At 40.7% G+C, this 15,235-nt stretch overlaps 1 protein-coding gene across 1 annotated transcript in view; it reads left to right on the top strand.

Annotated features, from left to right (window-relative positions):
- LOC126183828 (serine hydroxymethyltransferase, mitochondrial-like) overlaps nt 1–15,235 on the top strand; it is a 132,445-nt gene that overhangs the window by 35,504 nt on the left and 81,706 nt on the right. Inside the window, exon 3 of the mRNA XM_049926086.1 lies at nt 14,145–14,224. Within this exon, the coding sequence (XP_049782043.1) occupies nt 14,145–14,224 (80 nt within the window). The remainder of the gene's footprint in view (nt 1–14,144; nt 14,225–15,235) is intronic.

Raw genomic sequence — 15,235 nt, 5'->3', positions numbered from 1 at the left:
TTGATAAGTTTTACAGTTACAAGGAAAAGTATACTGTCACTTAACACGGAGAAAGTGTATTTTTAACCAGGAAATCTGTGAAAAATCTGGGAATTTTTTTCCCCTCATCCATGTATATACCTATGCTGTTAACAACAGAGATGTTGCGCCACTCTGGAAAGAGATTCAGATTGTGGATGTACCATGGCAAAGGTGTAGAACGGGAGAAGCGTGAGGTGCGGCTGGAGAAAGGTAGCAGTTGGGTGGAAATCGAGTCATGGTGCTGTGTGAAGAGGGCCACAGTGATGGCAGGATGCAGTAGTGTCCTCGGGCACAGCAGGAGGGAATGTGGGCAGGACCCTTGGTGCCAGTTGATGTGGTGTACTGTCCCCATGGAGGAGTCTGGCCATGACTGCATTCCTGTGGTGTAGGCACAGGTGGATTGAACCAGCATCAGGCTCATGGCCAGAGGGGACAACATATTAGGTTTGGTGCAGTGAAAGCGGAGTGGTGTCTGTGGAGCCAACTGGTGTGTCCTCAACTGTGTTACCCTTACGAGGATGTCTGGCAATGGCTGCATCATTGTGGTGAAGGCACGAAGTGGCTGGGCAGTGTCGGGTGCGGCTGATGGAGGGGACTTAGTGGGTAGGCAGGACAACAATGGCAGATGCCTCTGGGGTTGTTGGTGTGTAGATTCAACCATCGTCATCAATGGAAGTCTGAGCTACATAAACCTTGGGAAAAGGACTGACTGTGGCTGCATTGTGCAGAGCAGCATTAGGTGTGGGTGAAGGCAAGATGTGCACACACATTGGACGAGAGGAAGGTGCACCGTCTCATCACTAGCTTGGAACTGGGCAGGCCTACCCTCATGGAAAGGCCAGCCATGGCAGCATGAGTGTTGGGCATGGCTGGAAGTGAGTGGTTACTGGTGATGAACAAGACCAGCAGAGCATTTATCCTTGTCACCATTTGAAGTGACAGACAATAAGGCTGCAGTGGTGCCATACAAATCCTCATCGCCATCTGAAGTATGTCGATGCCACCCTTGAGAAGAGGGCTGGCCATGGCAGAAGAGGGTGGTGGCTGTGTGGGAGATGACACTGGAGGATGAATACAGGGCTGGTGCTGGGGCCAGCAAACATTTATCCTTGTCACCGTCTGAAGTATCCTGATTGTTAAGGCTGCATGTAATAGCTGATTAGTAAGTAATTATTACCAGGTTGCAATTAATATATTTCTATTTCACAATAAAGAATAGTTCAGGAAAGTCTGCTGTAGACTTAACAGTCCCTGAGACACACTGCAGCAGCGAGTGAGTTGTGTTACTACACCATGATGCAGACACAGTGCGGAAGCAGTGTGGCATAGGTGACTTGATGTGAGTAGCAGTGTAGATGTGAGCTCTAGGGCTGGTCTCATTGTGGTTCAGACTGATGGCCGCTGGTGCTGCCAGTGCCTAGCCGACAACTGGATGAGTGAGAGTGAATGCTGCCTGCTGGAGGATTGCCACACATTAAGTACCCAGCATGCAGAACGAAAATTGGGGGAGTTGAGGGCCACATGACACTATGGTCCTGAAAGCACTGCAGCCATTGGTGGTCCATGCACTGCTCTAATGTGGCTGGTGCCCCCTGGTGGCACCTGTAATAACCAGTGTGTAAACAAATTATTTGTAAATGATACCACATCTACTGGACACAATACTCACAGAGACACACCTACAAGCCAAGGCTAAGCAAACCCTCAGGGTGGAGGTGTTATGCTGGGAGTGTAACATAGTTGGTTGTTGTTGTTGTTGTTGTTGTTGTTGTTGTTGTCTTCAGTCCAGGGACTGGTTTGATGCAGCTCTCCATGCTACTCTATCCTGTGCAAGCTTCTTCATCTCCCAGTACCTACTGCAACCTACATCCTTCTGAATCTGCTTAGTGCATTCATCTCTTGGTCTCCCCCTACAATTTTTACCCTCCACGCTGCCCTCCAATACTAAATTAATGATCACTTGATGCCTCAGAACATGTCCTACTAACTGATCCCTTCTTCTGGTCAAGTTGTGCCACAAACTTCTCTTCTCCCCAATCCTATTCAATACTTCCTCATTAGTTATGTGATCTACCCATCTAATCTTCAGCATTCTTCTGTAGCACCACATTTCGAAAGCTTCTATTCTCTTCCTGTCCAAACTATTTACCGTCCATGTTTCACTTCCATACATGGCTACACTCCATACAAATACTTTCAGAAATGACTTCCTGACACTTAAATCTACACTCGATGTTAACAAATTTCTCTTCTTCAGAAACGCTTTCCTTGCCATTGCCAGTCTACATTTTATATCCTCTCTACTTCGACCATCATCAGTTATTTTGCTCCCCAAATAGCAAAACTCCTTTACTACTTTAAGTGTCTCATTTCCTAATCTAATACCCTCAACATCACCCGACTTAATTCGACTACATTCCATTATCCTCGTTTTGCTTTTGTTGATGTTCATCTTATATCCTCCCTTCAAGACACCATCCATTCCGTTCAACTGCTCTTCCAAGTCCTTTGCTGTCTCTGACAGAATTACAATGTCATCGGCGAACCTCAATGTTTTTATTTCTTCTCCATGTATTTTAATACCTACTCCGAATTTTTCTTTTGTTTCCTTTACTGCTTGCTCAATATACAGATTGAATAACGTTGGGGAGAGGCTACAACCCTGTCTCACTCCCTTCCCAACCACTGCTTCCCTTTCATGCCCCTCAACTCTTATAACTGCCATCTGCTTTCTGTACAAATTGTAAATAGCCTTTTGCTCCCTGTATTTTACCCCTGCCACCTTCAGAATTTGAAAGAGAGTATTCCAGTCAACATTGTCAAAAGCTTTCTCTAAGTCTACAAATGCTAGAAATGTAGGTTTGCCTTTCCTTAATCTATCTTCTAAGATAAGTCATAGGGTCAGTATTGCCTAATTTTCACATCTGTCAACACCTGCTTTCTTTGGGATTGGAATTATTATATTCTTCTTGAAGTCTGAGGGTATTTTGCCTGTCTCATACATTTTGCTCACCAGATGGTAGAGTTTTGTCAGGGCTGGCTCTCCCGAGGCTATCAGTAGTTCTAATGGAATGTTGTGTATTCCTGGGACCTTGTTTCGACTTAGGTCTTTCAGTGCTCTGTCAAACTCTTCACGCAGTATCATATCTCCCATTTCATCTTCATCCTCTTCCATTTCCATAAAATTGTCCTCAAGAACATTGCCCTTGTATAGACCCTCTATATACTCCTTCCACCTTTCTGCTTTCCCTTCTTTGCTTAGAACTGGGTTTCCATCTGAGCTCTTGATATTTGTGCAAGTGGTTCTCTTTTCTCCAAAGGTCTCTTTAATTTTCCTGTAGGCAGTATCTATCTTACCCCTAGTGAGATAAGCCTCTACATCCTTACATTTGTGCTCTAGCCATCCCTGCTTAGCCATTTTGCACTTCCTGTCGATCTCATTTTGGAGACATTTGTATTCCTTTTTGCCTTCTTCATTTACTGCATTTTTCTATTTTCTCCTTTCATCAGTTTAATTCAATATCTCTTCTGTTACCCAAGGATTTCTACCAGCCCTCATCTTTTTACCTACTTGATCCTCTGCTGCCTTCACTACTTCATCCCTCAAAGCTACCCATTCTTCTTCTACTGTATTTCTTTCCCCCATTCTTGTCAATTGTTCCCTAATGCTCTCCCTGAAACTACCTACAACCTCTGGTTCTGTCACTTTATCCATGTCCCATCTCCTTAAATTCCCTCCTTTTTGCAGTTTCTTCAGTTTTAACCTACAGTTCATAACCAATAGATTGTGGTCAGAGTCCACATCTGTTCCTGGAAATGTCTTACAATTTAAAATCTGGTTCCTAAATCTCTGCCTTACCATTATATAATCTGTTTGAAACCTTTCAGTATCTCCAGGCTTCTTCCTGTATACAACCTTCTTTCCTACTATCGAATTTGTCACCCATGACAATAAATTTTCATCTCCCTTCACTATCTGAATAATTTCTTTTATCTCATCATACATTTCGTCAATCTGTTCGTCATCCGCAGAGCTAGTTGGCATATAAACTTGTACTACTGTGGTAGGCGTGGGCTTCGTATCTATCTTGGCCACAATAATGCGTTCACTATGCTGTTTATAGTAGCTTACCCGCATTCCTATTTTTTTTATTCATTATTAAACGTACCCCTTTCTTTCCCCCTATTTGATTTTGTATTTATAACCCTGTATTCACCTGCCCAGAAGTCTTGTTCCTCGTGCCACCAAACTTCACTAATTCCCACTATATCTAACTTCAACCTATCCATTTCCCTTTTTAAATTTTTTAACCTACCTGCCCAATTAAGGGATCTGACATTCCACACTCTGACCCGTAGAACACCAGTTTTCTTTCTCCTGATAACAACGCCCTCCTGAGTAGTCCCCACCCGGAGATCCGAATGGGGGACTATTTTACCTCTGGAATATTTTACCCAAGAGGATGCCATCATCATTTAACCATGCAGTAAAGCTACATGTGCTCTGGGCAATCTATGGCTGTAGTTACCCCTTGCTTTCAGCCATTCGCAGTTTTGCAGCACCAGCACAGCAAGGCTGTTTCGGTTAGTGTTACAAGGCCAGATCAGTCAATCATCCAGACTGTTGCCCCTGCAACTACTGAAAAGGTTGCTGCCCCTCTTCAGGAACCACACGTTTGTCTGGCCTCTCGACAGATACCCCTCTGTTGTGGTTGCACCTATGGTACAGCTACCTGTATCGCTGAGGCACGCACACCTCCCCACCAACGGCAAGGTCCATGGTTCATGGGGGAGGGACATAGCTGGTATACGGACAATGTGTAGCAATAGGCTTTGGGATGTTGGTGTAGAGGGAGGTAACATCAACAGTGACGAGCAGCGTACTGAGTTGGAAAGGAACAGGAACTGTGGAGAGTCAGTAGAGGAAATAGTTGGTGTCCTTTGTATAGGAGGATGGTTATGGGCTATAGGCTGAAGGTGTTGGTCCGAAAGTGCAGAAATTACCTCTGTGGGCGTGTAGTAATGATGCAGCTCTGTAGTCATAAGTAAACTATACATGTTTCCTGCAGGGTGCTAAATAGTGACAATCTTAGGGATCTTACCCAACAGTGTTTGTTTGATTTTCAATTTTAGTGAATCTAGGTTCCATGAACTGTGACTTTCCACTGTTGGCAGTCATCTGTTGCTGCAAACTTTGGATACATTTCAGTGGCCATTATGTACTTGCACAGGAGACACAATATTCTGATGTTGCTCCCAACAATGGCTGTAATGTCTGCAGAGCTTTGCAGTACACTGATCAGGCAGAACTTTATGGCCACCTACCTAGTAGCTGGTATGTCCACCACTGGCACGGATAACAGTGGCAACGCATTGTGGCATGTAAGCATTGGGGCCTTTGTAGGTCGCTGGAGGGAGTTCCCACAAAATCTGCAAACACAAGTCGTCTAATTCCCATAAATTCCAGGGAAGGGGATGATGAACTTTGACATCTTGTTCAGTCGCATTCCAGATGTGCTCAGTCGGGTTCAAATCTGGCAAATTGTGGGGCTGGGGGAGGGGGGGGGGGGGCAGTACATTAACCAGAACTTGCGGCTGTGTTCCTTGAACCACTCCATCACACTCTGGCCTTGTGACCTAGTGCATTATCGTATTGAAAAACGCCACTGCTATTTGGAAACATGATCATCATGAAGGCTTGTACATGGTCTGTGTACAATACTCCTTGGCTATCATGATGCCTTGCACGAGTTCCACTGGACCCATGGATGCCCATGTGTATGTTCCCCAGAGCATAATGGAACTGCCACCAGCTTGTCTCCGTCCCGCAGTACTGGTGTCGAGGAGCTGTTCGCCTGGAAGACAACAGATTTGTGCCATACCATCAGCATGATGAAGAAGGTATCAGGATTCATCAGACAATGCAACACTCTCTCACTGCGCCAATGTCCAGTGCTGACGGTCATGTGCCCATTTCAGTCGTGCATGGATCAGCGGCTGCGGATGCTCATTGTTATGAGTGTTTGGTTCACTTTGTGTTCAGACACACTTATACTCTGCCCAGCATTAAAGTGTGATGTTAGTTCCACCATAGTTCACCACTTGTCCTGTTTTTCCAGCCCGCCCACACTACGTCGTCAGACGTCTGTAGTGGGGGATGGCCGCCCAACCCCATCATATCTGGACATGGTTTTACTTTGGTTTTGCCACATGTTGGCACTCACCACAGCACTCCTCCCCATACCCATAAAGTAGTGCAGTTTCCGAAATGCTTCTGCTGAGCCTCCGGGCCATCACAATCTGCCCTCAGTCAGACTCTGATTGCACACTTTCCCCATTCTACACAAGGACAACATGCTCACTGATACTACATGCACATAGTAGCAGTCATTCCTCACCAAGTGATGCTGCAATCACCTGAACGCGTTTATATCAATAGTATGTCTGTGGTGATAATGTTCTGACTGATCAGTGTGCATTAGTATAGAAGTTAATGGTAAGTTTCAGAAAATGGATGTCCTTCTTAAATGATACTTGACATGTCAGTAGTTTCAGAGAATACTAAAAACATGATGTATTTGCCTTAAGGTATGATAATATATTCCCAACATTCCAGTTTGCAGGAACTTAAGCAGTATTTCCACTTGATATGCTGAGTGGTAGCTCATTGTAAATATGGATAAACAAAAGATAATAGGTGGAAGGGAAAAGAATCAGTATCATATTGAAAGATAACTAGTAGACTTCTGAAAATGTCATTTCAATACATAAGGGAATATTCTGATGTGATGTGAAACAGGGAAGCATATGATATTGGTATTAGTAAAGATAACCTGAATATTTAGATTTGTTAAGATGTTTCTGTGAAAGCATGATGCATCTGTAAAGGAAAGTGCATATGAGGTCTGGTCAAATGGTAACTGAACTTTAAGAGAAAAGTTTTCATTCAACTTCCAGATGTTTCAAGCTTGTCCGTTCAGAGTACTCTCTCTGTCCCCTCCCTACTCTCACATGTTGTAGTGGTGTTTCCATTGTACCATGCAGTCCTGGAAAGTTTATTTTGGAATGTCCTTCACTGCCGGTGATCAGTTCTCTGTAATCACTGATGGCATCCAAAGTTGTGTCATTGACAAAATGGCATCCATTGAACTCTGATTTTAATTTTGGAAACAAGAAAATGATATGAATTGAGATCTTGGAGTATGCTATGAAGAATAGTCTGCTTTTTGGCATGAATTACACAAATTGACATGTTGTCATGGTGATAGTTCTTTGTTGTTTTGCCACAGCTATAGTCTTCTTTCTGAATTTTCTCATGCAACATTTTAAAAACACTAGCATAGTAGTGATGACTGGTTGTTTGACCTGAAAACAAAAATATGAAAGTCACAATTTCATGGATTTTTGAAAAACAAAAATACTGTTAACATGTCATTGGCATTAGAGTGAGACTGTCCTGCTGATTTTGGGCTTCAAGATCCTTTTGTCTTAATTTCATAGCCATGATACCAGTCTTTGTCTCGTGTGATGCATGACTGTTTAGTCATCATCAGCTTCTTTGAGGAGTTTATTGCTAACATTCACTCAAGTGTTCTTTCTTCTCTGCAGTCATCAAACAAAGAATAAAATTTACAGTAACACAATGCATGTTCCCAATTTATTTTGTTAAAATCTGGCAGAGGACATCAGAGAAGTTCAGGGAAGGGCACATCATCGTGTACTATCACAAAATAGGTGAGCGAGTGTCATGGATATGAAAGCTAGTATGAGCGACAATCATTAAAACAAAGATGTTTTTCATTACAGTGAAGTACTTCCACAAAAATTACATCACCAGCTTCTCCTCTGAATGCCAAAACATACTGTTGACTCCCACCTACATAAAGAGAAGTGACCATCTATCTAAAAATAAAAGTAATCAAAGCTTGCACAGGAAGCTTCAGGTGTTCATTGTTCCCATGCACTTTTAGAGAGCAGAAGGGTTGAACAATAGTCAGAAGGAGGGTCCATGTTCCCTCTACCAAACACTTAAGAGTGAATTGCAGCATAATGTTGTAGATATGTAGATGAATATAGGTTAGTGTGCAAGTTTACATGTGTTTCTTGTTTTGGTGATTTCATTGTGGATTGTTGTTGTGGTGATGGTAGCTGGTGTGCTAACTTGAGGTTACTAAATATTAGTTATGCTGTAGAATAGGGCCAAAATAAACAACACAGTGGCAGCTTTGTTGACTAACTGTCAACAAAATAAAGATGATCTCTTCTCTGGTTAGAGGCTTCAGCTACTATTGCAAAGCTCTCTTTATAAATGCATGCATTAAAGATAAATCAAAATAGTGCTTTATGAAAAACAACACACACATCTTCAAAATTCTTAGTAAGTACTAAGTTTGAGGTATTGTCTTCAACCTTTATTAGTGTAGGGTAAGCAGTGGTCAGTAAAACCATTTCCTGCTTCACTCTGTGTGCTCTCAAATTGGTCCCATATTCTGCATCTGCACCTATACTCTGCAAGTCACTTTATGGGGTATGATGGAGGGGCTTTTGTGTAAGAATGGCACTTCCCCCTTCTCCTGTTTGTCACAAGTAGTTCATGGAAAGAATGATTGCTGGTAAACCTCAGTTTGAATTCATATCTTTCTAATTTTATTTTCATGGTATTTTTGTGAGATGTGTGGAGATGAAAGCAATATATTGATTGACTCTTCTAGGACCAAATCCTCTTGGAATGTTAACAGTAAACCATACTGTGATGCTGCATGCCTCTCTTGTAGTATCTGCCACTGAAGTTGACCGAGCATCTTCATGACACTTATTAAATGGACCTGTAACAAAATGTGCTGCTCTTCTTTGAATATTCTCTGTTTTGTCTATCAGTCCTATCCCAGACTGATGAGCAATATTAGAGTATTGGTTGGAAAAGGGTTTCATAAGCTACCTCCTTTGTGGCTGGAGTAATTTCCTGAGGATTTTTTTTAGTTTTTGTGACTGTTCCAGTTATGATCACTTTGTATGCGTATGCCTAGATATTTTATGTACGTGACTGCTTGCAGTGATTATTCTGCATCATGTAATGTACAATAATGGCTCTTTCTGTGTGTGTTACATTTGTTTATGTTGAGGACCAGTTGCAAATCCCTGCACCATATGTCAGTCCTGCAGATCTTCTTGCATTTCGCTACAGTTTTGTAGCATTATAATTTCTCTGTATACAACAGCATCATCTGTGAAAAGCCTTGTGGAACGTCAGACATTAACCATCTGGTCATTTATGTATCAGGTGTCCTTCCTAAGAATCATCAGGTTATTTTTTCCTATGTGTCAGCATCTATTTGCAATTTTATTTCTGAAATGTGTAACTGGAGTCATTCAAAACAAGTACTATTCATCATGTCTTTCACGTGACCCCTGTTGTTGCTGGAAAGCCTCAGTTTTTCCCATTACAAATAAAATTATTTTAAAGAAGAATTTACGTGCCAATTTGATAGAGTGGTACCAAATTAGTCAAATTTGTTATTTTTTTGGTGGAGATGTATTAACAAGGACTGTAAAACACAAAGAATAACTAGTACTCCAGTAGCGAGTGAGTTGCATGGTGGTAGCAGCCAGCACAGGCCAGGGTGGTGCTGTTATTGCTGGAGTACTGATTATTCTTAATGTTTTGCTGTCCTGTTAATACATCTTGATAAAACAAATAATGGACTGGACTAACCTGGAACTCCTCTATCAAATGAGCACATAAAACTCTGCTTTAGAAATAATTTTGTTTGTAACAAGGAAACAAACTGATGCTTTCCATCAACAATAGGTGTCACATGAAAGATGTGGTGAGCTGCATTTATTTAGGCTCATTCCAGCTAAACATTGCAAAAAGGTAATGGCATATATCTGCTGAAACACCAGAGAAAGTGCATCTGACGACTTTTAGGAGGAACACCCTGTATATTATGAAAACAAATAATCCAGTAACACTCCCTTAAGGTATGCCTGAAGCTACTTTTATGTGTGAAGCAAATAACTAATTACCCTCATCTGTACATTAAAGAATTCAAGTTTGTTTATTTTATTCTTCAGTCAAGTTTTCAACAATTTTTTATGTGAAATAATGACTTAGTGTTCATTCTTTGAGGAAAAAATTAACGTTTTTCTTATTTATAACATGTAAGATGGTGTAGTAAACTTTTGTATAACAGTGTTATCTATTATGTAAATTACCAAGAAATTTGATAATTATAAATGATGGTGTTCACTAATGCACGAGTTGAAAGCTTTCCATGTGCCTGTAGGCTGCTCATTCCCTCCTATGTGTAATGAATAATAGTGTGGTATCAAACATTTATTTAATGTTCATCCATGGTCTTGTTTATTATTGTTATTATTATTATTATTATTATTATTATCACAGAGAATTAAAAGGAGAAAAACAGACTCTAACTAAATTTGAATTGGGTTATTACCATGCACATTTACAATTTTTTATTTGATTTTAATGTGGTGAAGCCTTCAAATAAAACTTCACAGGCACTTGATATGTCATCATTATAAAGTATGTTAACCCATGTGGGATCAACATTTGTTTTCCTTTTGCCATGGATTTCCAATGACTTTGACATCCAAAAACATTATTCATAGAGAAATTTCTGTATTTAAAAAAATTAATCCCTGTTGCTTTGTGAACCCCACTTCTAGAACAATGGCCCCACATTGATAAATAGCTACATTTTCTTGGACGTTCCATTTTTTGAACAGTAGTTTTGCTAGAGTATTGTAAAAATAAGAACAACATTACATTTACATTAAATATTTATTCTTTTGTACTTGAAAACTCTTTACAGATTTGTTAAAATATCACTGAAAAAATGTAATAAATTAAAATACAGTTACTTTTCTTGAAGACTCACAAATGGGTGGTGACATTACGCTTCAAGCATTTCATAGTTTTTTCCTTCCCCCTGTCCACATTGTCTGCTTATGTCCTTTTTGCTATATAGTGTCCTTCATTATCATATCTAACTTCTTTCATTACCTTCTTTGCAACATATCTAACATAGTTGGCAAGTTGTCTTCTGATGAATTTTTTTGATGATATTTTAGTTAGTACGTCACATCACATGTCATGTGATTGCAAGAAAATCAGAAGTTTGTTCCTTGCTCATTGTATTCCCTCATTCCCCAATGCACTTGCTGGGAATATTATTGGTTGCCAATACCACTTTTGCCCATAATTTATGTTCTATATTTTTATACATTCTCATCAGGCAATTCACTCCACGTATGTTCGTATAAACAGAATCGCATTCCCAGTTCTGTTTGGTGTGATCTTCATTAAAAATAAGTGAAGTAGTTGTCAAAAACAGATTACAACTGGTTTTGCCTTTCAGAGCACTGACAAGATTCATGACAATACCAATCTTCGGTAAACTATTACCAGTTCTTGTTCCATGATATACAACAGGCATCAGGCTTCATAACTGAATCTCATTGGCTCACCATGCATGTGTTGTTCTGCTTCATCCACTGACAAATTTACATCCCCATGATAAAAGTTCCATTTTTCATTCACTGATTGTAACAAAGGCCAAACTTTTATCAGGATATAAATTATTATTGTCATAAACGTAAATGTTTCTCGTAATTTGTATAAACCTCTTCCAGGGCGTAGCATTAAAAATAGTGGTGTTTTGACAGTTGTCACCCTTTTTCCTAATACACCTTCAATCTAGGAACCTGAGAATAAGCAAATACAAGTAAAATTGTGAAATATATTTCAAGGTCATTAACAGTATTGTGTAGCTGAAAATTTTTAGTTTTCATAGCATATTAGTTGGTGTAAGTTGCAATCATGGTTCATTATCAAAGAAAAGCTTACATAATGCAATAGGACTCTATTCCTGTAATAAAATTAAAGGATTCAGAGTTCACTGCTTCCCTTCATCAATAGAAAGGTCAGTGTAGAAGCGTTTCTTCTGTAAACAACGCTTCTTATTTTCTGTTGTCTCTATTTTGTGTTGAAAGTCAGAGTATTGTGGTGGAAGTGTTACCAGTTTCTTACAACTCATTACTTTGTTCAGAAGTTTCTTCATCAACTGCACCACCTTCATTTTCATTCAAGAAGTTTCATACAGCAACTGGTTTCACATTGCTCCCAACTATAGTGGTGGCTGTACCTTCTTCTTCTGCTGAATTCTTTTCCAGAGAGATGGTCCCTTCTTCATCACCACTGTTCTCATCTGAGTCCTCTATATTTTTGTGGAGAGCTTATAAAACCATCTGATTTGAGCAGGTGAGGATTCTCCTGTGCTGTACGAGGTGCATTCAAGTTCTAAGGCCTCCAATTTTTTTTTCTAATTAACTACTCACCCGAAATCGATGAAACTGGCGTTACTTCTCGACGTAATCGCCCTGCAGACGTACACATTTTTCACAATGCTGATGCCATGATTCCATGGCAGCGGCGAAGGCTTCTTTAGGAGTCTGTTTTGACCACTGGAAAATCACTGAGGCAATAGCAGCACGGCTGGTGAATGTGCGGCCACGGAGAGTGTCTTTCACTGTTGGAAAAAGCCAAAAGTCACTAGGAGCCAGGTCAGGTGAGTAGGGAGCATGAGGAATCACTTCAAAGTTGTTATCATGAAGAAACTGTTTTGTAACTTTAGCTCGATGTGCGGGTGCGTTGTCTTGGTGAAACAGCACACACACAGCCCTTCCCAGACGTTTATGTTGCAATGCAGGAAGGAATTTGTTCTTCAAAACATTTTCGTGGGATGCACCTGTTACCGTAGTGCCCTTTGGAACGCAATGGGTAAGGATTACGCCCTCGCTGTCCCAGAACATGGACACCATCATTTTTTCAGCACTGGCGGTTACCCGAAATTTTTTTGGTGGCGGTGAATCTGTGTGCTTCCATTGAGCTGACTGGCGCTTTGTTTCTGGTTTGAAAAATGGCATCCACGTCTCATCCATTGTCACAACCGACGAAAAGAAAGTCCCATTCATGCTGTCGTTGCGTGTCAACATTGCTTGGCAACATGCCACACGGGCAGCCATGTGGTCATCCGTCAGCATTCGTGGCACCCACCTGGATGACACTTTTCGCATTTTCAGGTCGTCATGCAGTATTGTGTGCTCAGAACCCACAGAAATGCCAACTCTGGAGGCGATCTGTTCTACAGTCATTCGGCGATCCCCCAAAACAATTCTCTCCACTTTCTCGATCATCGATCATGTCTTCAGACCGGCTTGTGCGAGCCCGAGATTGTTTCGGTTTGTTGTCACACGATGTTCTGCCTTCATTAAACTGTCGCACTCACGAACGCACTTTCGACACATCCATAACTCCATCACCACATGTCTCCTTCAACTGTTGATGAATTTCAATTGGTTTCGCACCACGCAAATTCAGAAAACGAATGATTGCACGCTGTTCAAGTAAGGAAAACGTCGCCATTTTAAGTATTTAAAACAGTTCTCATTCTTGCCGCTGGTGGTAAAATTTCATCTGATGTACGGTGCTGCCATCTCTGGGACGTATTGACAATGAACGTGGCCTCATTTTAAAACAATGCGCATGTTTCTCTCTCTTTCCAGTCTGGAGAAAAAAATTCGGAGGCTTTATAACTTGAATGCACCTCGTAATGTTCAGTAGTTCACATAACTTACCCTGTTGGAGCTGCTTTCAAAAAATGAAACACAGAATTTTATCGCAGATCCATGAGCAGAAATCCTTTGTTGCCAAGATTAATGCGCTTCAGATAGGATGGTTAACTCATAATATCTACAAAATCTCACTTACAGTGAAAACTAGTCAAAAAAATAGAAGACATTTACTCACATCTTTGAGGATAACATGTTGCACTGAAATAACATTTAACAACAGTGTCTCCTGGTACTCATATGCAGTTCAACAATGGAATAACTGAGGCACATTCTCAGTGTCACCAACGTAACACCACCATATAAAAGTTTCACTTTCTTCACAATATGTACTTCAGTAGAAGCTGTGTAATACGACATTCCAAAAACTGGAACAGTGGTCTAATACGGGTTAAGATGTTTACTTCTTATTTACACTAAAATCCAAAGTAAGTGTTCATTCTACAAGTAATACTTTCTAATGATTACAGAACTTCTGCAGCCGAGCAGCACTTGAAGCCCTCGGTTCATGCCTGAATAACAAATATTCAGAAGGTTACCCAGGACAAAGGTGTGTTTTGAAAAACATCCAGTTGCTATTAGTGAAGGTTTTGTTTTTGTTACAAAGGTCAACAGCAGCTTTACTCACTGGGGCACTACATCTTGTATCTATCTAAAATATTATCTGCTGAAACTAATCTCTTATTTCTGAAAATCCTATGCTATTATTGCAGCAACACATGAACGGTTTCAGATATCAAGTAGATGTAAGTTGTAGCCTTTCTGAACCAAGCACAGTTCAATTAAATTAATTGGATTGAATGGTTTCATAAAATTTTTTGTGTTTTTTGTTTATTATAGACCAATGATAAACTGATGTTCAAAACTTGAGGACAAAAGTAACTTTCCCATGTCACTGCCAAGTAACGTAGCTCGAGGAAACTTTGACCATACATAGAAAAAACTGCTACAATGTTGTACAAAAGTTAACTGAAAGAAATATGTAATGAGAAAAACAGAAATGACACTTTTAATATAAAAGACAACTATGACACTAAATCTATCATGATTCATGATGCTTCCCTGCACATTTCTAAAGGTGGCACATGTATCTTAGTAGGGAGTGTGATCACCATGAATGGCAGTGCTTGCTCTACAACTTGGTCCCATGCTGACCACAGGGTTGTTAAGTATTTCTTGTGGTAGGGCATTCCAGTCCTCCACTAGAACAGCTGACAACAGCAGGATGGTCACTGGTGCATGTGAACATGTTGCAATATGTCTCCCCAACCCATCCCACACATGCTTGATGAGATTTAAGTCACAGGGTAATGGACATGCAATGCCATTCTTGGAATATCCTCTCATTCCAAGAGCTGCTGCACCTGTGCTGTTCAATGCGGTCCCTCATCGTGACCCGTAAAAATGAAGTCCAGGTTGAATGTTACCCTGAAAAGAGACATGTGGGGGAGGAGTGCAGTGCCACAAAAAACACTGACCAGGTTAGGATGTCAGTAAGCCCATGAAACTTATGCCTCCCCACACCAGAATACCTGGACCACTAAAACAATAATGTTCAACA

The sequence above is a fragment of the Schistocerca cancellata genome, chromosome 4 (assembly GCF_023864275.1).
Source record: "Schistocerca cancellata isolate TAMUIC-IGC-003103 chromosome 4, iqSchCanc2.1, whole genome shotgun sequence".
In the NCBI taxonomy this organism is placed as follows: Eukaryota; Metazoa; Arthropoda; class Insecta; order Orthoptera; family Acrididae; genus Schistocerca; species Schistocerca cancellata.
The sequence above is the reverse complement of the archived record's forward strand: the minus strand, read 5'-3'. Positions and strand labels throughout refer to the sequence as shown.